Below are 21,756 nucleotides of genomic sequence, written 5' to 3' on the forward strand. Positions count from 1 at the left end.
AAATACTTTGCCTGGGTAAAATAGTATGTATATACTGTACAAAGACATAAGTTTAATATATCTTCCTATAAGTACATTTATACACATAAACCAGCATAAATTAGAAAAGGGTAAAACGGGTATATAAAATTCTGGTTACATACAAATCTGATTAAATTAGCATTTACATTGTGGTTCTAACATATAGTTTGTTAAATATAGTGATGTGCATACAGTACATTGACAGCCCACCCAGACACGGATTAAAACAAGGGGCTAGCGGGGCCAGGTATTCACTTAAACATACTGTAGGAAAAAGCAGTGGCCCACCTTGGATTTTTTTTTTTTTCCTTGTCTTGGGGACTCACAAATCTGTTCTTCGAAATTCCTGGCTTTTCCAAAGCACTTCCCAGCAGCTGTCCTAAGCGCGGATGTTTGCTTCTCATCACGACCTCTTCGCTTTGCTCGGCTGACCTCCACGGCACAAGATTATCTACCAAAATCAAAACAGAACGGCCTTACTTTTCCCAGCAACAGGGTGTGTTTCAAGTTGGTTTTACGCACATGGGAGGAGAAGGGGGAGGGATGTCCTGCAGTGTTTTACTTTCCATTCAAAGGCAGATTTGTGAGCAGTTTATTTATTTACTCTCCCCCTCCCCAAATTTACAGTCTTGGGAACAGGAACCATCTGGCTTGGTGATAAGTGTGTCTTGCCTCTAGCTGGCATTGGGCTGAGCACAACCACTCTTGCAGGAGTTCAATTTTGGGGGTGAAGTCCGTTTGCCTGGCTAAGTCCTCCTAAAAAGTTCAGCTCCTGGCATGGCGGGAGGGAAAGGGTGCGTGCCGCGCATCACCGCGTCTCTCCGGGCTCTCCAGATGGAGCCCGGAGTTAAACACCTGCATGTTAGACTGGTTTAGGTGAGGAGAAGCCTAGCCTAAGTATCAGAAAAACTTTTGAGTGAAAGAGTAAAGCAGGCGCATAGAAGAATAGGCAGCAGTGAGGACCCTGAACCACTTCACATCAGCTGCTCGTGCCACGGGACGAGGCTGGAGACCCTGGGGTAAGACGTGCCTCTGCGGACAGTAACCGTGAGCCAAGGCACAGCTCTCCCCTTTATCAGCTCCAGCTTTGCTAGACGTGACCTGCGTCTCCCAGCATTTCGGATGCGATTCCCACAGCCCCAGCTGCAGGAGCATCTGTGCCAGCTCCTCTTCCTGGGAGCCATCTCTCCATGGGCTTCAGAACCATTGCTTGCCCAGTTTTGAAGAACAAAATGTTGGCCCTGGATTGCATGTTTCCCAAGGGACCTCAGATAATGTACTGATAAGCTGGGCTTAATCCTGCAAGCCCCAGCTGCCCAAAATGCCTGTCTGAGCTACCAGGGCAGGAGCTGCTGTGTGGAAGAAGAGGCCAGTCAGGTTCTGCCAAACTTGCTTATCCCCCGTGAAACACGATTATTAGTAGAGCTTCACTGCAAAATCTATGGCCTTTCCTCTGCTAACAGCCAGCTGTTAAAAAAAAAAAATCACTTAAGAATCATTAGTGTCGCATATCCGCGCAACAGAACGAGTGAAACGCCATCCAGCAGACAGTGAAGAGGAACTTGGGCAAATACCGGTCCCACGGAGCCGAAGATTCATCTGCAACCCGGTTGCTTGTATTAAGATCCGTGGTTTGGAGCAGTGGGGATGTGTGTGGACCCCGTGCACACATTTCTCCCCCCTGCAGACAGCAGCGGTGCCAGGGTGGGGATGTTGTGCCGTCGAGGGAGGCCGTGGTGCATGGGTTGCCGGAGCTCCTGCTTCTGCTCGTCCTTCCAGGGAGCAGGCAGGAGTGGGAGCTGCAGCAAGGAGGAGTTTTCGTTCTGCCCTATGCACCCTGTAACCAACGCCGCAGGCAGGAGCCACAGGCAGCATCATCCTTTGGCAGCACAGGCAGGCTGCCCCATGAGTTTTGGAGGTAGCCAAAAATCGATGTGGAAGGATGTTTTTTAAAGACTACCTGTGTATTGGTGAGGGGAAGCTGTCTTTGAAGAGCTGACCGCTGTATGCAATCTAGCCTGACTTAATGAAATGGCTCTCCCGATAAAGTCTTCACATCAACTCTGGTCCCGAAGATGACAAGCTTCAGTGTGCAGCCAAATGCAGGACAGATCACGTATGCCTGCAAAAGCACGGAGCCATCTCCTGGAAGAAATCACCTTTCCTACCGAATTCCAGAAGTTTTAAGAAGATCCCCTGGTTGCATTCCTCAGGTCCACGCAGGCCATCTTGCTTGCTGAATCCTGTAGGATTTCTTTTGTCAAACCTCACAGCACTACCCCAAAACTGTTCTGACCGTGCCTTGGGTGGCGAGAGCCACTACAGTGGCTCCCAAAAGTGGAGCTGGCCAAGCAGTGCCCTGCCTGACCCGAAGCACAAACCAACAGCTCCCAACACTGCTAGATACCTCACCGACACCGATAAACCACAGAAAAGCGGCAGCTGCTCAGGCAGGTAACCAGAAAACAGGTAATCGCTGCAATCATTTACAGCCCGAGCTGGGTTTGCTCTTCCCATCCCACAAAGCCTTCTGACCACGCAGAGCAAGGGCGACGCAGCCTCCTCCCAGCACCTCTCCAGCACGGCACCACCTCCTCACCTGAGGCTTTAGCCCGCTGTCCATCTCAATAACACCCGTGTCCTTTCTGCGTAAGATCAACAGCAGACCTGAAAGCACTTAATCCACCCCATCAATGCAAGCAAGAGACGTAACTGAACTTCTTTAACCTCTTGCCGCAGGATCCTTCAGCAGTCCTGGCACAATCAGTAGCAACATCCACATTCGCTCTTGTTGAGGCCATTTTTTATGAGCCCTCCTTGGGCTTCTCTTCTCTTCTCTGATCTGTCCCTCCTTCTGTTTAATGAACAGGCAGTTTTCGACAGTCAGCAACAGATTTTATGTTAGACTGAAGCTGCTTTTCCTCGGTCTTAACAGCTGAGCCTCTGAAGTCTTGCTTGAGGTCAGGGGAAGGCAAGATGTTTCAAAATGGAGAGGAACTGCTGGGTCTGAGCACTGCTGTTTCTCCAAAAATATGTCTAAGTTCAAAGCCATACTCGTGGCGTGGGCTGTGGGTGAATATTCCATTTTGTCACAAGTTTTGAGGTTTTTAAAGGTCTTTTTGTTGCACACTGGAAAACAAACAAAACCCTTCCCATGTTTCCGCAAAGCAGAATGCTGTCAAAACATTTTTGTTGGATAAGGTCAGGTTTTCTCTCCCTCCTTCTCCGCACAGAAGTGACCGATGCCTGAAACCCCCCTCGAATGCGTCACTCAGACCGAACATCTCAGTGCTGAGAAAACAGCGAAGTTCAGTGAAATTCAGAGCATCAAAACATCCCGACCAACTCTCTGTACGCACTAACGCAGCAGGAGCCAGTGCCGCACTAGCTGGTAGACCAGATGCAAAACACATTACTGTCAGCAACGGAGGGGCAAAACCGACGTCCTAGCTGCAGAGACTTTATCTGGAAGCTCCAATTGCTAAGCCACCTTATCAGGGGGTATTTTTGGAAAGCGCCTTCCCTCCCGCACCACCTCCTCCCTAACGTTACACATGTAAGTTGCTCTGTCAGGTTAATTACAGCACAGGATTTTGACAGATCAAAGTTCATTTAATAAAGCGCCTGCTGTTGTACAGCAGGGGGTTGGGGCTGCTTTTATACGGCATAGTCCCAGCAGGAAGGCTTATTCAGGAGCAGCGTGATTCCTGCTTGCTGGCATTTGCTTGTCCCCAAACCACATGTTCAAGAGCAGGTTCATCAGAAGGAAGCAAAGGATTTCTCTCTGGCCCTGCTGCTCCTTCCAGGGGCCTGGGCCACCAGCTTCTTTGCGGCCACACGACTTTGACCAGAGGAGGGACATTTTAAATATCCTTCTTGGGTAACGGAGTCGGACAACTAGAAAACTCTTTTTCTCGGTTTGCAGCAGGTTATGTTACAGGTAACAAAAGAGAATTGGTCTAAGGTTTATGCAACTTGAGCTGGATTTAGGCAGTGTTGTTTCAAAGGGAGTCATAAGCTAGTCATCTTTTATCGAAATAACACTTTGCATCAGTTAATAGGAAAATGCCTCACAGAGGTCAGCCTCAGCATATGGAACAAATCCTGGGATCCCGATAAAAGTTTTTACTTCCTCCCTTTCAGGCAAAACTCCAACAGCAGGATATGTAAAAACTGAGTAAGGGATTCAAACCTCTGCCAGGTCTACAACTTGAAATCCATTACAATATTCTGCTGTATTAATGCATTGCTATTACGAAGACACCGCTGATTACAACCAGATCATAGCACAGTACCAACATCTGTCCATTTAGGGGTTAGATACTTAACATAATAAATGCGTGTGTAATAGGAAGAGGAGCAGGAGAGACACTGCCAGGCTTAAGTTAGATTTTAAAAAGCCAGCATCTTCTTCCAACAGTAACTGAGAAAGTGCCACATAAAAATCATAAAATGGTTTAAAACTGTTATACCTTTCATCTTTGTACATGGAAAAGGAGTTTTCTTTTCAGTTAGCTTGGAAATGAAGAGACTGGTGAGGTTCAGGTATGTGCCAGTTGCATTCCGTAAACTAATACAACTAACTATAAATGCAAGAGGGAGTATTACTTTTTTATTTCTATGTGATGGTATTGTTCAAGTTAAAGCTATTCCTGGTAATGCTAGAAATCTGCGCAAGGCACAAAGGTCAGATCTGGATCTGAACGTCATGCTGCATCTGCACTTCATTCAAATAGTTTGTTCAGATCCATCTCAAATTACTAGGTTTGATCCTCTTTGCCCCATCCCTAGCTGCCATTTAGTGGGGGTGTACTTTTCCTGGCACTGTCCCTGTAACTTAATTAGTTATTTTAGGCTTCACAGTGAGCTGGGACAAGGTGGGGGCAACAGTATCTCTTCTGTAAGAGGTTAATACTTTCTTCTTAGCATGAGGGCTGAACTGCAGTTTTAGGGGTCCCGAATGCTCACAGGAGGAAACTCATTCTCGTCATCAAGACACACTGGTCCAGTTGCAAACTCATGCTCTGGGATAACCTCTCCTCGCAGGGCACCACCGTCCTCCGAATAACCTGTCCAAGTAAAAATACAGAATGTTACGGATGAATGGATAGAAGGAGGCTGGAAACAAACAGCGGAGGCACTATGTTATCACCTTTTTAGCACAGAGCTGCTTTCTCTGGCTTTTTGGCAGAGCTCTGGGGGACTGTGGAAGAGAAAGGTATCTCTGTTGACACTACAGGTTAGAGAATGGACTACATGGGTAGCTCCTGTGGCAAAAGCTTTCCTCTTCCCGCCATGAATGTAAGCACCAATTTCAGAATAAGATCTACATCTGTATGCGGACCTTAAGACTCTGGAAGATAATGTGATAGTCACCCCAGCCTTCTCCTGCAACAATTTAGTGCTGCTTCATTACGGTGAAGCGTAACAGGTTTAGGAGAATCTGTAGTGATCTTGCTACAAAAATAGTGAGATCTGACTTCTACACCCACGGTTTCAACTCCTGGAAACCAGCCTGGCAGCAGCTGCTGTCTGACAAACCGTGAAGCTCGGATGTGGTTACTGCTCTGCCGGTGGGCCTGTTTGTGGGACAGCTCTGCACGTGGAGGAGAAGCGCTGGTAAGGGGTCCTGGGAAGGAGAGCAGAAAATGCCTGGCCTGTTTTTGGGGCAGGGGATGAACCAGGTGAGCTCAAGAGAGTCCTGCTTGCTGCCCCAGCCTGCATTGCACAAGTGCTGTTTCTGTTTGAACCCTTGGAAGTTGGGAGACTTTCCACTTTGCCCCAGGTGGCTTTCTTGTTTCTGCCTGAGGAAGGGCAGACAGGATACTTACCCGGCATGGTCGAAGTTGAAGGCACTGTACTTTGTCTGGCTACAGTTGCTGCATAAGATTGAGGTAATGGAGGCCGAAGGTCGTTTTCTGTGTTCTCCTCCATCTTTCCTGAGCCAAGCAGACTAATTGTACAGGAGCAAGAGAGGGGAGAAGAGTTAATTCTGATCCCAACTGTTCCTCCCCCCAGCACCGGCTAAGACAAGCCTATGCATCTACGTCTCCTTGAAGCATCACTGCATCTAGGCACTGCCTGCAGCCCTAACAGCGCTGCAGAGGGGGAGAGCATTGTGCTCTACAAGTAAAGCGGGGGGGGAAGCAGCAGATAGGGAAAGCACTACTTCGGCTAGAGGACAATGCTGGCACGAGAATAGAAGAGAACAGATTGACCACAAAAGCTTTAGGTTACAAAGGCAAACAGTGTTTCTAATCACAGAGGGGGCTCCGAAGGGCTTCCAACAGGAGCGGACTAGATGGGAAAAGCAGTGCTGGCTAGTTTAGGACGGAGTTTGAGCAGAGATATAGTATGATGTAACGTTAACTCATGACCCAAGGGCCCTTTTCAGTCCTCTGATGCTGAGAGGAACCCACATACAAAGCTGGCCCGCCAGCTCCGGACGGCTGCTTCGGGATGGGAGCAGGCGGGCGTCAGCGGTGTCTGAAGGCGGTGGGGCGGCCGGAGCACGCTGGACAGCGCAGCTTTGAAGTACCGTTGTTTTGTGGCTTTTCAAAAAACTGCTGGCATTTTCCTGGCTGTCAGCCACCTCCCAGCTTAGAGCACATGTTACATCGCACCCCACCCCAAAGGCTTCACATCTGGAGCCAAGTAGCCCAGATGTGTGTGGGGGGGTTACGTGCTTAATCAAACTTGCGTACAAACTGAACAGCAGCACGGAAGACTCTGCTGTGGCACTGCCTGCCTGCAGGCGTGCATCTGTGCAGGTTTTTGTTTACGGAAGCTCCCAGCGTCGCTCCACACCATCCCATTCCCACAGTCAGCTCTTCAGCACCCACTCACGCCTGGAGAAGGTGCTCTGCTCTCTTGCCACCGCGGTGGTCAGCACTCTGCTGCTGGAGGCATCTTCAAAGGCACAGCCTGCCCACCTCTGCTGTCTAAGCTGAGATGTCCCACAACTGCCTAGGGATCTGAGATGTCTCTGGTTTCTCCTGCAAGAAGCCCCACATCCCTGCCTGCTGACGTGGTTCTCACCCACAACTGCTGGATCAGGCAGCTAAAATCACCAAGTCAGTTCTAACGTTCTTGCTCCTACAGCTCCATTTTGTGCTTTCAGGTGAAATTTCCCTTAATTTTTTAAAAGATAAGCCTCTGTGTCAGATGTCTCCGGAGGTATAGTTACCTGTGTTTCTTAATTAAGACGCACTCCCCTCCATCTTGTGGGTCCAGGTTATAGATATAGAGATGTCCATCTGACGTAGTCACCAACAGTCGAGGCAGCTTCTGAATCCTAAAAAGAAAAGCATCATGAGTCCAAACACACCTATGCTCGCACACAGACACAGCACGCACCCATGCCACGTGCTCTGCAGGTGCGGGTCCAAGATAAGGGGCCACAGCGATGGTGTTCTGCAGAGATAGTTGCACGGGCTGGCGTGGCAGAGGGGATGCAGATGTCAGTACATACGTGGAGAGGGCACAGATGTTCCTTTGTCCAGAGATGTTCAGGCGGACAGTGGCAAAGGCTCGATCCTGGTTCATCATGCCTGATACCTGAGCAGGGAGGTAGTTGGTAGCAGCCTGGAACATCTTTCCCATGTAACCGCTCCAGGTTGGAGGCTCTTCTGGCCGGCTGAGGGGGTCACAAAGCAGCATCAGTGGCGCTACCGCAACCAGCGTGACAAAACAGACCAGGAACAGGCAAAATGATCCTGATCTCAGATACGCGAAGGCTTTCTTTGGAGCACCTGCACACATTGTGCACCAGCCTAGCTGAATACGTGGGAAGGAGGTACGGGACAGCGGCAGCTAATAAACCCAGAGCAGGCCTGAAGAGGGTGACAGCAGGGATGCAGCCTGTAGCTTTTCTAAGGACCGAGTCCCTTGGGACACAAAGCCAAAGAGACGGTTTGCAGCTGGTATTGCTCATGGAGAGCACATGGCAAGGAAATGGAGGCCAGCAGTGTAAAGGCAAACCTTTGAAGCAAGAGACACCCTTGGGGCAGGCAGGTTAACCCAGGCTAACCCCCTCACCTGTCAGTGAGATGCTCCAGTTTAAAGATGTGCACGGTCTCCGTGTTGCTGGAAGCACAGAGGAACTGGGAATCCATGCTGAACACTAGAGAGCTGATGTTCACATACCTAGGGCCAAGCAAAGACAGGACTGGTCACTTCATGGCATACTGTTCCAGGGGAACTGCTCAATTTTGCTCACAGAGAAGAGGACGGGGAGGAAGGAGACCCATACATGGTGAGGAACATCTGCCTGGCTGCTGACAAGCCTGTGGGCTGACTGACTAGCATTTCCCTAATCCCTCTGCTCAGCAGAGCTGGGGGTAGCCTCGAGCTAGTGACTAACAGCCAGAGAGGTGGAAATGTCCTTGCTTACAGAGCTGTCTGTGGAGTGAACATCTGCGTCACCCTTGCTACGGCAGCTAAAGCTTCTGGCTTGCCAGGGAGGCTATCCAAAGCGCTGGATAGTGGGATCCATATGGCATCTCCTCTGGCACAGGTTCAGCAGAGCCAGGGTGTCTTGGTCACAGCAGTTTTTGTACTTGCAGAAGTGGGTGTAAAATCACAGGCAGGTCAGGTATGGGGAAGAGGGAAAAGTCAGGAATGGATCTACTGAAAATATTTGAGGGACCCTGCAGAAGGACAGCAACAGCCCATTCCCGCCATCGAGACTTGGGCTCTGCACAAATGACTTAGTAGCTTCCAAGCACCTCCTTTGAGAGGGCAAGAGTTGGGCTGATAACTTTGGGGACTTCATTATTTCAAGTGAGAAACAAGAAAGGACAGAGCAAATGGACTGAATCTACCTCTGTTCTCTGCAATCGCCCTGTTCTGTGACACACTGAATTGAATCACTAAACTTGCCGGAGGCAGCTGGGCGCAGCGTGGCTGTCTGGCACAATGACATTTCTATTTGATACGTTCACTCTTGTTTTCTTTCTGCAAAAGATGCCAAAGCCACCAGGATCTGACGTTGCCCTGTCCCTCTGTTTACATTTTTGCTCCGGGAGCCCTCTGTGTACTTGTCACCGACAGAAGAATGAACTGACCTTTTCATCCCGCGCCGGAATTCATAGAGCTTTTGCCCCCCAGGAATGGAAAATACACGAATGACTGTGCCCTGCAAAATATGCAAATGGAAAGATCACGCAGGAGCAGGGCAAAGAGTGTAAGCCCTTTTTCTGACACACCCAGGAAACTCAGGATGTGTAAAGGCCCCTCCTGTTTGCCAGCCGGAGTCAATCTGAACCCGATACACTGGCCTCTTACAAGTCAGAGTCCTTTTAGTGCCCCTCCTCTGTTAGCCGAGTTTAAGAACAGGCAGCTCAGAGGTCCTGATCTCCGTGCTCCAGGCAGCCGATGCACCAGAGCTGGCTGGGACCCCCCCTGCCAGCCCCAGGCAGAGAGCACAGGTAGCAGGAATGGTGCTCGAAGCAGCGCTCACTCACTTTTTCGGAAGCACTTGCCAGCTTCGAGCCGGTGGAGTTGAAGGCAAGAGCAGCCAGAGGTCCGTCATGGGCAGGAATCGTGCAAGCTGTTTTCTGTAGGGCAGAAGGTAATGTGAGTGCAAAGAGACATGTTGCTCCTTGGACTGTTTAAGGGCAGGGCGTTCCCTGCCTCGCACCCTATCCAGGCCTGTCGATATGGATTCACGGGATCGTATCGCACTTAATGGTATCCCTTCAACATCCTCAGAATTTCTTATCTCTGCCCTGCCTTGAGCTCACTCCCTACCTACTACGGCCACTGTGATTACAGAAACCTCATTTCAGGGGCAGAGGTCCTCAGCTCCCCACACCTCCAGGCTGCAGGATCGCAACTATGCCCTCTCCGAAGCCTGGCATTTCTTTCTGCAGAGACAGAGCTGGCCTCCCTGCAATTCGCTCGACTGTACAGCAAATCCTGCTGCAGCGACACCACCCTGATGCCTGCGGGGAGCCCAGGCCCTCGCTAGTACCTCTCACAGCAGCAGCGCGTTTTCCCCTTGTGCTCTGCTCCTCCCCTGCTGCAGATCTTCGGCTCCCGCTGCACGTACAGAGCGACAGCCTTATGTAATCCAAAGCCCTGGCATAAACAGCAGATAATCATGACCCCGCTTCCAGCCAGGGACAGATTTCCTGGGGGGGCTTTGGACACCTCGCCCTCTCCGTGACTTCGGGTCCGGCGTCTCTTCCAGCCCGCGGCGTGGCAAAGGAGAAGCTCCAGGTCCTGTGCTGTGCCTGGAGCAGCTCCAACCCTCCCTAAGCCACCCCTGGACACATCATTCCCATGGGATACGCTGCTGAAGCTCCTATAGGAACCCCTGTGTCAGCCTGGCAGCGGCCCTCGGGCTGTGGGGTCACGGGTCACTTTTCCCTTAATATCCCGTACTGGGAGATAGATGTCCTGATCTCAAAGAGGCTGTCTGCTTCGCACGGCATCCAAGCAAGGGGGATGGGGAATGTGCCTCCCCGGGCAATTCCCTTGCAGCCTAGCTCGGTGGAGTGTATTTATTCATCCTTCCCAAAGGCCCTGTTGGCTCTGCTGTGGTTCTGTTTGTTTTTAGTGCCTGCCGGTATCCAAACGGGCAAGCTTCGCACTTACCAAAGTATTTCCGTCGTAAAGCGCAATCTCTCCGCTGGTTGCGCTGCCGGGATAAGCCAAGTAGGAGTTGGCGTGGTTGATCGAGAGAGCGCACAGACCTGGCAAGGCGAGAAGGACGCAGCTGAGGTTGTTTGTTGGTGGAGGATGGAAAGCAGAAACGCGGCCATGGACACCACAGGGGGTTCAGGCTCTGTCTCATTTTGGGGCAGTGGCCTGCACCAGGGCACAGGCCGGCAGTGCACGGGTAATGCCTCGGCCGTGGGGACACCTGCTGGCATGGGACAGTACGGCTCCCTTCTCCCTGCCACTGTCCTCCCCAAATCCTGCTCAGGAGCCCAGGTCCTGCTTTTGGGCACGCTCTTGGCTTCTCTCCCTTAATCGTCTCCTTTGAGAAGGCAAGAATAGGTTCGTGAAACACAGCAGGGGGCATCTTGGTCTCAGGGCTAACAGGACTCATGTCCAGGCACATCTGGGCACCTCCAGATGTGCGCAGGGTGTAGGTGCTGGGTCAGAAGCTCGGGTGAGCAGTGCAGCGCAGATACAGCCCCGGCGTGAAGGCTGGCATGTGAAGACTGGCATGGCAAGGCAGCGGCTGTGGGGCCGGGCAGTGTCGTTTCCTTTTTCTCGGAATGGAAAAGGGAAGCAGAGAAAGACAAAGCAAATGCCACAGTTGCGCAGGGAGTTTCCGGCTGACAAGGAACTTGAACCTAGCTAAATTTTAACCACAGAGGGAATTGTCCCCCTAATAGCCATCTGTTTCTACGCCAACGTGAGCATAAAGGTTCCCAAACGCCCCTTTCAAAGCGAGCAGGAGTTACAGGATGAGACAGGGATGGATGGATGTGTGTGTGGGGACGTCCGTCCGCCTGTCCCCCAGGTGACCTTGGAAAAGAGCATCTCTTCCTGCCTCTCATTTCTGCCGCTGGCTGAGGACCCATCCCGGTGAATCCTGTCACACACAGAAACGGGTCTCACTTGCTTCCTGCGCCACGTCTGCGTGCTCACAGTCCTCCCAAATCCAACTCAAGGCTTCGGCATGACCCGAGCTTCCTGGCCCCTGCCAGGGGGGTCCCACCTAGTCCCACGTGTGGAGGAAGCCGTGGGGTTAAAGGCTGCCAGGGATGTCGCCGTACTCCCCAAACAGGACACCCGCACGCGTGCACGTATACGCGCAGATGCACGCACACATGCCGTGCAACCCGTTGTGTCAGGACACGGCCCTGGCCCAGGCCCAGCAAGTGGGGAAGGATCGGCTGAAGCTCTCGTTTTAGGTCATTGTTTATAACCAAACAAAGAGACCGCAGCGGAGCCAGGAGCTGCAGGATCGGCCAGGGGCCCTAGGGATCCACTCCCTATCAATCACAGGCATTTACATCATGCCAGGGACAGCGCGTGCCAGGGAGAAGAGGCACAGCAGCAGCGAAGTGCAGGCAACTAAAAGTCACCCAAAGAGGGAGGGATAGGAGGAAGGCAAAGATAGCCCAGAGACTTTGCTCATGATGAGCATCCCGGCTTTTCAGGATGGTCTTCCCCTGGCCCAGGCAGCACGGGGGCATCGGTGCAGCCCTTTCTCCAAGAGGAGGATCTAGAGAACGCTGGAGCTAAACAAAGCAAGCTCTGAGCGGCTGGTGTGAGTCACCCGCTCCCTCTGCTCCGCGCCTGGCTGGGAGAGGCAGACGGGAAGCCAGGCCAGGGGAAAACACAGATGCAAGTGTACTGGGCTGACCTCAGGGACGCACAAAGAACAAGGATCACAAGGGACACGGGGAGCCTTTGAAGATGCTCCTCTGCTCTCGGCAGCCCCACAGCCCTGACGAGGCTCGGTGCATGCAGTGGCAGGCTCGGGAGGGAGGAGGCAGACTGGTGCTGCTCAGGATGGCAGCTCTGGGAACGCCACATCGCAGGAGGCTTCCTCGAGCTGCGTGGAAAAAAGCTACTGCGTCCAAGAAGCCTGGCCTTGCCCCCAAGCCAGCAGGTCTAGGCACATCTGGGGTTTGTGAGGAGCCATGTGAGGTGGTTTCCAAAGCTGGAGTCATCCCCGAGATGTGCCCTCGTGGCACACATGTCACCACGAGCACCGCGACCTCCTCGGTGCAAATCCTGCCCTTGACATGAGCCACATGAACAACAATGTGCCTGAGCATACATGAAAAACAACAGGCTCACCCACCACAGGCATTTTCCTCTCCTGCATGGAGGAGGCTGGACCGGGAGCCGCGTCCCGGGCAGGAACGGCCAGGGATCTCACTGCCACCGGCTGTTGGTGGTGCAGCAAATCCTGGTCCTCACTGTCGTGGTGTTACTGTGCCCAGGGCGCACGCTTTGGGGGGGTTGGCACACTTGCTGTGTGCTCCTACGCTGCCCCGGCACAGATCCCTGCTCCAAAAAGGGTTGTGTAAAGAGTGGTGAGGCTGGACTTGCTTCGGCCTCCTGGACACGCTGCCCTCGGGGTCAGGCTTGGGACCAAAGCAGATGGTCCAGGGAGAAAGGCAACACGCGTGGCACAGCACTTGTCACTCAGCTCATTTCAGTGACAGCTGCTACGGTAAAAGGGTTTTAAAAAATTAAGCCCGTATGAAGTCCTGTGATCCGCAGCAGCCTAGTCCTGGCTCGGCGAGCGCTGATTGCTGTTGATCTCAAACCATGACCTGATCATTTGGCCCCACTGCAGAACAGCTTCAGGCCTGGGTACCCCTGCCCTTCCTGCTGCTGCTGGGCTTTCTCGGGAAGGTTTTAAACTTTAATTATATTTGCAGTATTTAGTATGTTTAATCCACATGGAGAGGCCATCTGTTGAGACCTGAAGTAGGTCAGGGGAGCCGCCAGAAGAGCGTCCCTTGAAAGCCCAGAAGTCAGGCGTGAGCACATCAGCAACTTCCCGATCAACCACCCGTGAAACGATGCTGCAGCCTGCGACCGACCGGGATATCACAGCAACGCACGGCAGCGCTGCCGCAGGCACTCGGCCAAGTTTCCCTCTCCACGGCTAAAAATAGCTCCTCTCCCATGAGCAGGAAAGCCGGATTCACCCTACGCTACACAGAGAGGATCTGTTCTGCAGCCACCTGCCCTGCCCCTTGGGTTTGTAGCATATATGGAATAGTATCAGATGGCAGCCTGGGCTCCTGGGAGCTCCCTGGCAGGGAATTAGTGCTGTGCCTGGCTGCGTTTTCTGCCCTGGGTGATCTTCATAGTGCTAATCACTTTGGGAGCTGACCCCAAGCCCATAAGTAATCACAGGAGCTTTCTACCTTAGCAGAGCAGTGCATTTCCATGGCCAAAAGAGAACCTGGGTTAACCGCAGGACTGCAGGGAGCGCAGAGCCCTGCAGCATGGCATGACGCTGCAGAGCTGACTCATGCCAGCAGCGAGGGGAAGCGGGGCTCCGGACCCGGAGAACGAAAACACCGCGGGACTCTCTGACACAGGGCATGGTGAAGGAAGGGCAGGGAGCCCCAGAGGGAGAATTGCAAGTTGTCCTGTATGTGGAGGGAAACTTGCGGTCCTGGCTTGCCTTGCAGCTTTCCGCTTGTGAAAGAGGATAAAGGTACACTGCGGGAATCTGTGAGCTGCACAGATATCTCGTGTGAGGACAGGAAGGGACCGAACCTGGGAGGTGAAGTCAAACCATGCTGACCGTTTCTGCTCTCCTTTGACACATTTGCCTAGGACAGAGCTGGGTTTTGCTCAGGACAGAGCAAGGTTTCTGCTCTCCTAAGCCTGACTGACTACCTCCATTCATTTCTGGCTCCCCAATGCTGAATTAGGATTCACAAGCCACAGGCTGGTTTAAATTCTAGCACAAGTATTGTGGCTCTACAAAGCTTCTGCAGAGCTAATCTCTCCCTTTCACACAGTTTTTTCTGTGCTTACCTGTTGTATTTGGAGGTGTATCCATAATAGTCTTCAAAAGCTTCATGTCCTTAATGTTATGGATGTAAATTGACTCCTCCAGGCAAACAACCAGCCTCTGCAAGGACACAAGGGACATGCACAAACCTCACCAGCATGGGCACGGTGCCTCTGCCTGCTGCTCCCACAGTTCACACGCCCAAATCTTCACTGTTAGAAAAACTCAACAGGAATTCCTCACGCACTGAAATGTAACAGAAAGATCATCTCTTCTGCTTCTCCATCCCCTCTCACTGGACAACCTTTGATTTTGTATGACTCTGCTTTTGAGAGCTGCCTGCATCTGGTCTTGCTTTAGAAAGCAGCTAAAACACCATGACTTCTTCTCTGCTACTTTAAGAGCTGATACAGACCCCAGGAACAGGAAGACGCATCAGAATTACAAGCTACCATGGGCCTTGATTACCATCTATTCCTATCCCAACATTTCTTTGCAGTTCTGTTGATAGCAAATTACTTTTTGATCATAAAGAGCTAGCAGCAGAAAGGCTCCCAATCCTGCTTGTCAGTATGCCAACAGATGGGACTATGTGCCCCTTGCCCTAACTTTTTCCTGATTTGGGAGCGAACATTTAGGTGATGGGACTCCCACTGCTGCTAAACCTAATGCATCTGTTCAGCAAATTACTGTTTCTTTTCCCATTCTGCATCAGCAGGCAAGACTCTGCTTTATGTCCCCTGCAGAACCGTATAAAAACTGGGCTGAGAAACATTTGTTCAGGGACAGTCACATTTACACCATCTTGGCAGATGGGTAGGGTATTTCCAAGTTCCTGTGCTTGTACCTCTTCTACTGAACTTGTCAGGAACACCCACCCACCCAGCCAAGAGGCAGCTGCTAGGAGAGGAGCTGCCAAGCGATGGGGAGGAAAGGCAGAAAGGAAAAAAGGGAGCCTAATGCTGTAACCTTAGCACTGGGCCACCATCTCTGTGACCACTCAGCTCTGTGTCTCGGCTTGGTCCAGATCTCTGTGTGTTACCACGGAGGCATTTTGCATAGAGGCTTTTTTTGGGACCAGGCTTTGGATCTGGCTGAAGGGTTGTGCTTTCTAAGTCCAGTGAACGCACAGCTCCACCTACGTCAGTGCCAAATGTCCAGAAGCACTGAAAACCTCCCAATAAAAACGTAAGGCTAGGCTCCATCCAGGCTCCTGAAGTTGGAGGACCCAAATCCATGTACAGGAAGCCTCCACCTCTTTAGAAATGAGGCCACTTATTTAGTAACTAAATGTGGAGCTTAGTCAGTAACTTGAAACACCCACATTAGAAAATCTTTGCCTTGCTCCACCATTACTCTCGGATCAAACTCTTTCCCGCTTCTATTCCTGCTAACCACAGCATCTGGGGCTGTGTCAGAGCCATTTTGCATTTCCAGGAAGACTTTGCCTTTTCTACAGTAACAGCCATCAACTTGCTAGCAGAGACCGTCAGAGTAATATTTATACAGCTGATTTCGGCAAAGCCACCATGTGCTTTCCCAGAACTGCAAAACGCACTGCTATTGATGTACAGGTGAAGGGAGGTTTCCAGATGATGGCAAAGCAGCAGCCAGAGCTGCAGCAAAAGATGCTGGCAGCGACAGGGACAAAATCCAGGAAAGTGATGGGCGTGGGAGGTGAACAAGCGAAGGAGGCCTGGGCAAGCTCACCACAAGTTGGAGAGGGCTGGTTCTCTGCCTCCTGCCCTCCATGCAGCTAACGTCAGTGTAAACCCTGCTGAGACGTGGAACGGGTTTTATCCTCACTGTGCACAGAGACGGAGCCTCAGACAAGGTGCCTGGTGCTGTGATTGCTACACAGGGTTCAAGGCACTGCGTCTTGTACAAAATGTTACTGCTCACCAGTGTTTTTCTTTAGTACTTCAGTTGGACACAAGTCAGGTTAGATAACAGAGTTGTATGTTGAGGACTTAAACGTGCTGGGTATGGACACAGCCAGAAAAACGTATCAAACCCCTCCAAAGAGCTCAGGAGGGTTGTGGCAGTGAATGAAAACCCAGGGAGGTTACAGGAGAGCTTCTCATCGGTCCCACAGCACAGCCTTATTTCCCACTTTGAGACAAATCACGATCTACCTTAACACGCTTAAGAGTTATGATGGAGCTTGGAACAAAGAATTCCCCCGGATCAACAACAACCGAGGGACTTGCTTGTTTGCACAACGAGGACTTTTTCACAGAGAGATCAAATCAAAACATGCGCCATTTGTTTTGAGACCTGTTCCTGTTTTATCTGCCACTATTTTCCTGTGTTAATGCCTTGTATGGGATTTGGCCGTCTATGGACTTTTAATGAAGTATAGCTTTCATACAGACGCCCAGGCAAGGGGTTCAAATGTCACAGCGCACGCAGAACCTGAGTGCCACCAGTTTAAATCTTGAACATAGACTGAAACAGTGATTTCTCTTCTATCTACCCAGGCATCTGTAGCATCTTTAAATCTCTCCAGATGTATCTCTGTTACGGCTAGAGGATGAGCTCAGCCCAGGATTTGAACCCAAGCTCATAAAGCAGCCAAGGAACACGGATGCAAGGCTGGGCCTATGCATCATCTTCAGGCAATCTGCAGAGCAGCACACGGGGAAAAGCCTGAACTTATTTTATTCTCACACTAATCTCCTAGAGCTGCTAAGCAGAACCTCCCAGTTTATTTTTATACATATACATCTATCTGCAATTCAAAGGAAGTCCTTATTTTGCCAGCTCCATTGTAAGTTTAAGTGAAAAAAATCAATTTAGGAAAGATTTAATTGTAGTACAGGAACTTCTGGTCAAACACAGCTTTACTGGAAACTCAACCCAGAGTTTCCTTATGGGAGAGCCTTACTGCAGGACTCACTGTTGCTAACTGAGGAGAGCCTGATTATATACAATTACACAGACTGCTTATTTCTTCATTGTAAAACGTCCTCTGCTTCTTATGGCATATACTTTGAAAATAATTATGGACAAAAAGAAAAGATGACTTAAAATCCTCCAAAAGGGCTCAGGGCTGCATGCGACTATGTTAGTTAAGAGAGTAACACTCTCAAAGCCTTCTTCTAGAGTGGCCTGAATATTTTCTATGCCTTTAAAAATAAAACAAGGGTGCTAGCAGTACTTGAGAAGCAGCCTTTCGCCTCATCCACGGAGTTCAAGTTACTCCTGGGTTTTGTTACCAACTTTGAAGGTCTCATTTGCAACCAAGATGGCAGAGGTGGGCCTGAAGTCAGGATGTAGAATCCAAGGAGGGAGGAAGATGAAAAGGTGGGGTTTTGGCAGAGCTGCATGCTGAATAGGCAAGAAGGCAGACCACAAAAAGCCTTTGTGTAACTGCTACGAAAACAAGGACTTAGCTTCATTTTACTGAAGCCAATAGTTGCGGCAGATGATATCCACAGCCATCCTGCTCCTCCGTCGGAAGTCACCAAGGCTGAAGTGGAGCTGGTAGGAGAGGACAGGTACGTATCCCTCCAGTCCCACTTCACAGCCTCCATGCAAACCTACCCAGGCTGCCGCTGCTCTGCTAGGCAGCGGGGTCCCAGCTGGAAAGTCAACACCAGCAAAGAGCCAGAGTGGGACAACTCTGGCTAACCCCTTCCCCCAGCCTCTTACCTGACGATTCAGCCGGATGGACAGTATCTTACTGGAATAGCTATAGTTGCAGATCTCTGTCCCTTTCTTGAAGTGGTAGACATTCATTTGCTGTGGCTTGGCATGACTGACCACAACCACAAGGCTGCTGGAGAACAGACGCTCCACAATGTAAACATCTGGGATTTCATCTGGGCACAGAAGGAAAGCAAGACAAGAGTCTTTAGCTTGGCTTATGGTTGGTTTGATTGCAGCAACAAGTAAGACTCAACTCAAGAGGGAATCGGGTTGGAACACTCAATGCTAAGGTGTTCAACATCTGCTTTTGTTAAAAATTTCTCATACCTGGCACAAAGCATTTAGGTCAGAGCAGGAAAGGGTTAACGAACCTTCCCATGAAGGCAGAGTTTAAGCCAGCCCCCTTTGACAGTGCTGTTGTGTCTTTCCTGGGCAGGGCCCTCCAGCTGAAGCTAATCCTTGGGAAGGGGTTATAAAAAGTAGGAGCTCACCAAACTTGGTCAGGGATTTTCCTGGAGGGAGTGAATAGGCTAGGGCTTGCTGAGGTAAGGAACAAGCTGTGTGTAACTCACTGTTTATTCTGCATGGTGTCTGATTTCTCCCAGCCCCTTTAGGGAAGGCTGACGTGTTTAAGCTCCCTCTGTCACTGGGGTTGTAGTCTCTAGAGAGCTCTAGCAAGACTGTGGTGACCAGTGGTGTGGTATGTCTTGCAGACACCAGGTTTGGGATGACTCCTGTTGTGTTGAGGAGGCACCATTACAATGGTCCCGGTGGACCTGTACCTAAACCACCAGGGGCCATGAATTCTAGTGTAGGTAGCCCTGAATGGTGCTCAGTGCTGAGGCTGTGCTGTGTTGCAGGTAAAAGGACTGATCCACAGCCATGAAGTGGGTCTGCTCATGTCTCAACCCATCACCTTGAGTGTGTCACCAGCAGGGATCTGCTTCCCTTTGGCCTGACTCTGCGGGGCAATCCAAACCCCTAAATACTTTTTAATATAAGTCTATGGCTTGCTGCTATATAGCAGCTCTGTTTCCCTGTGAGACAAAGAGGAAAGGAGCCTGGACTTTGCTCCAGATGATGCAGCTATGGCTGGTTGCTGAGGCTCCTTCTATAGCCACTGGATAGAGAGTAGCATATTCCAGCTGTGAGGTGTCTCTTTAGTGCATCTCAGCTGAAACACTTCTGGCCATGGCCTGAACCAGACTAGAGTACATGCTCTATGAGGCCTGACTTATTTCAGGCTGTTAAGTGCATTGCATGCTGATCTGAGTGCAGCTAATAGCTGAAAGCCTGCTGTGAATGACCTTCTCACATGAGAAACCTGTTAAAAACATCTTGCTTGTAAATACCACTTTGGACTAAAAGCCTGCATGTTATCCAGCATGTGTGCTGGGAGTCTGCGATCTCCTGTCTGTGTATCTGAAACATGCTAGTGGTAACTACGTCTGAATGTTGGTTTGCAGGACAAACTGCTGCTGTCAGACTGACAGCAGTGAAAAAGAAGCCAGACTCTAAGCCTGTGGGAGTCCTTCAACTTTGTTACAGTACTGCTGACTGTTCAGAAGCTTCTCCAAGGCTGTAGCTCACTCTAAAGGCTGCTGTGCACAGGGCAATAACCAGACCAGTTCCTTTCCTGATACGGGTACAACAGAAACAGATGCCATCTCTGCAACAGCAGCGAGCAGAATCACCCCCTCGAGGCAGACCGAAGTGCAGTGATACAGGTAAAGTCTGTTGGCCAATATTCCACTGCTGTGAAATAGGAGACTTACTGCTTTCATGGACCTGGTCCAGTTGCTCCACAGAACTTAAGGAGAAAAGCCTGTATCCAGTTGTAGTTCCAATTGCCAGGGAACTGCAAAGACAAGACAAAAACCTGCTAGTTCAGATTTGAAGGCCTCCAGGTGATAACAAGAGTCCCTGCAGGTAGGGGAAAGGGGTAGTTCCTGGTACAGTGATCTGCGAAGGTACAACTTCAGTTTCTACTCTCAACCTAAAGCATATAAAGTAACTAACCCAAGAATCTGGCTTGCCATCTGAGGCTATTGCAGCCTACAGAAGGCAAGTATCCTTGTGAGATGGCAAACTATCATCCATTCCTATGGTCCTGTGGCTGCCAGAGGAACAAACAGGCATATCTCTACGTGGGAGGCTGCAGAGGGGACCTTTGGGACATAAAAGGGGGCTGTTTCTGAAGGCAGGAGCTGACACTGAGGGCTATGGAAGCTTTGCTCTCACTGCTAACGGCAGTGGGCACAGGCATGCAGCGCAAGGCGCAGTCATGCCAAGCGCTGGCTCTGCTCAGTTCCAGATATAGTAAGCAGCAACATCTAGGTCTTAAATCACCAGCCAGCCCAGAATACCAACGCACAGTGTTTGTGCTGGCGGCGGTGGCCAACAGGTTCACGTCAGCAGCACGTTGCCACCCATCAAAGCACTCTTTGTTTAAAGCAGTGCTGTAAAGGTAACGATGTCTCCAGGTGTGGGACTGGTATCTGGGATTCTTATCTTGTACCCCATAATCTGGGCTGATCTTGGCTACGGACTGCCAGACACCGTGTGTGCGGCTCCCTGCTTCGGGATGTTTGTCGTCCCTCTTGGAAATGGTTCTTAAATGATGGGCTTTGAAGCAGGTAAACCACAGGTTAGAAACGGTGTAAAGGCGAGAAGCTCCAAGGAAACCATCCGTTGTCTTGAGGCGGCGGTGGGGCCATATTTTGGCACAGGCTGCTCACCAAAAGCCTGGCCGGAGCCCTGGGCAACTTTGCCACCTCCGAAGTGGCCGCAGCACAGGTCAGCAGACAAAGCCCTTGGAGAAAATCGCTTCTCTGACCATCCAAACAAAATACTTCCCAAACTGGGGAGGGGGGGGGGTGATTAATAAACCAGTGATTCCTCTGGATTCGCTGCCTCCCTTGCACTCCCAGAGACCGAACCTGGGGGCACTGGAGGATGTCTAGCAAGAGCCAGGTGCCCCCAAAAAGGGGGGGGGGCAAGGCCTTGTAGGCCCGGGGGGGGGGAGGGTGTCCCGTGGGGGGCAGCCCCTTTTGGGCCGTGGGGGGGAAGAGCCTCGCTCAGGGCCCCACGGACCCGGACACGGGTGGAGGGGGGGGGTATGTGAGGGTGATCCCGCGGGGGTCGTCCCTGTGAGGGCAGCCCCGCTCCGACCTGTCGTCCCCCGTGTGTGTGGGGGGGGGGGGGGGGGGGGGGCTGTGGAACCAGCCCCTCCCTAGGCCGTGGAGCCGGGACCGGCCCCGCCCGGCCGCCTCCGCCGCCGTCGTCGCGCCCCCCGCCCCGCTTACGTGCAGTCCTGGTTGTAGGAGAAGCAGCTGAGCGCCGCGGACCCCCCCGGGGCCTCGGCCGCGGCCTCCATGGAGCGGGCGCGGCGGCTCGGCCCGCTCCGGCCGCCTCCCCCGCGGCGGCCCCGGCCCGCTCCGCGGCGCTTGGCGGTGGTCAGGGGCGGTGCCGCCTCTCATTGGTCGGCGCCTGACCGGAGGGGCCGTTCCAACCGCGGATGGACAGGAGGATGGACTTATCGGAGAGGGGAAGGCGGGACGGTGCCGCCTCTGGGTTTGGCGGAGCCGGCTGCTATTGGCTGGCGGTGGGGAACAGCTGTGCGTGGCCACGTGGTT

General features: G+C 51.6%; 1 protein-coding gene across 7 annotated transcripts; it reads right to left on the bottom strand.

Moving 5' to 3' along the window:
- Positions 1–288: 288 nt before the first annotated feature.
- Positions 289–21,552, bottom strand: WIPI1 (WD repeat domain, phosphoinositide interacting 1). Of its 7 annotated transcripts, none has more exons than XR_007507591.1 (14): positions 21,427–21,552; positions 19,897–19,979; positions 18,125–18,294; positions 14,494–14,590; positions 10,621–10,718; positions 9,486–9,578; positions 9,087–9,157; positions 8,059–8,166; positions 7,493–7,657; positions 7,208–7,315; positions 5,853–5,974; positions 4,990–5,090; positions 2,749–3,150; positions 289–472 (listed from the first exon to the last, which is right to left on the bottom strand). XR_007507591.1 is itself a non-coding variant. In XM_049813547.1 (13 exons), exons 1-13 carry the CDS (start codon positions 21,495–21,497, stop codon positions 425–427), a joined length of 1,335 nt encoding a protein of 444 aa, XP_049669504.1. In that variant the 5' UTR covers positions 21,498–21,552; the 3' UTR covers positions 289–424. The 7 variants fall into 7 exon arrangements, 2 of the variants coding, with proteins under 2 accessions (XP_049669504.1, XP_049669503.1); XR_007507589.1 differs by having other exon boundaries at positions 289–2,264; XR_007507590.1 differs by having other exon boundaries at positions 2,621–3,150.
- Between the last annotated feature and the right edge of the window lie 204 nt (positions 21,553–21,756).

The sequence above is a fragment of the Accipiter gentilis genome, chromosome 10 (genome assembly GCF_929443795.1).
Source record: "Accipiter gentilis chromosome 10, bAccGen1.1, whole genome shotgun sequence".
NCBI lineage: Eukaryota > Metazoa > Chordata > Aves > Accipitriformes > Accipitridae > Astur > Astur gentilis.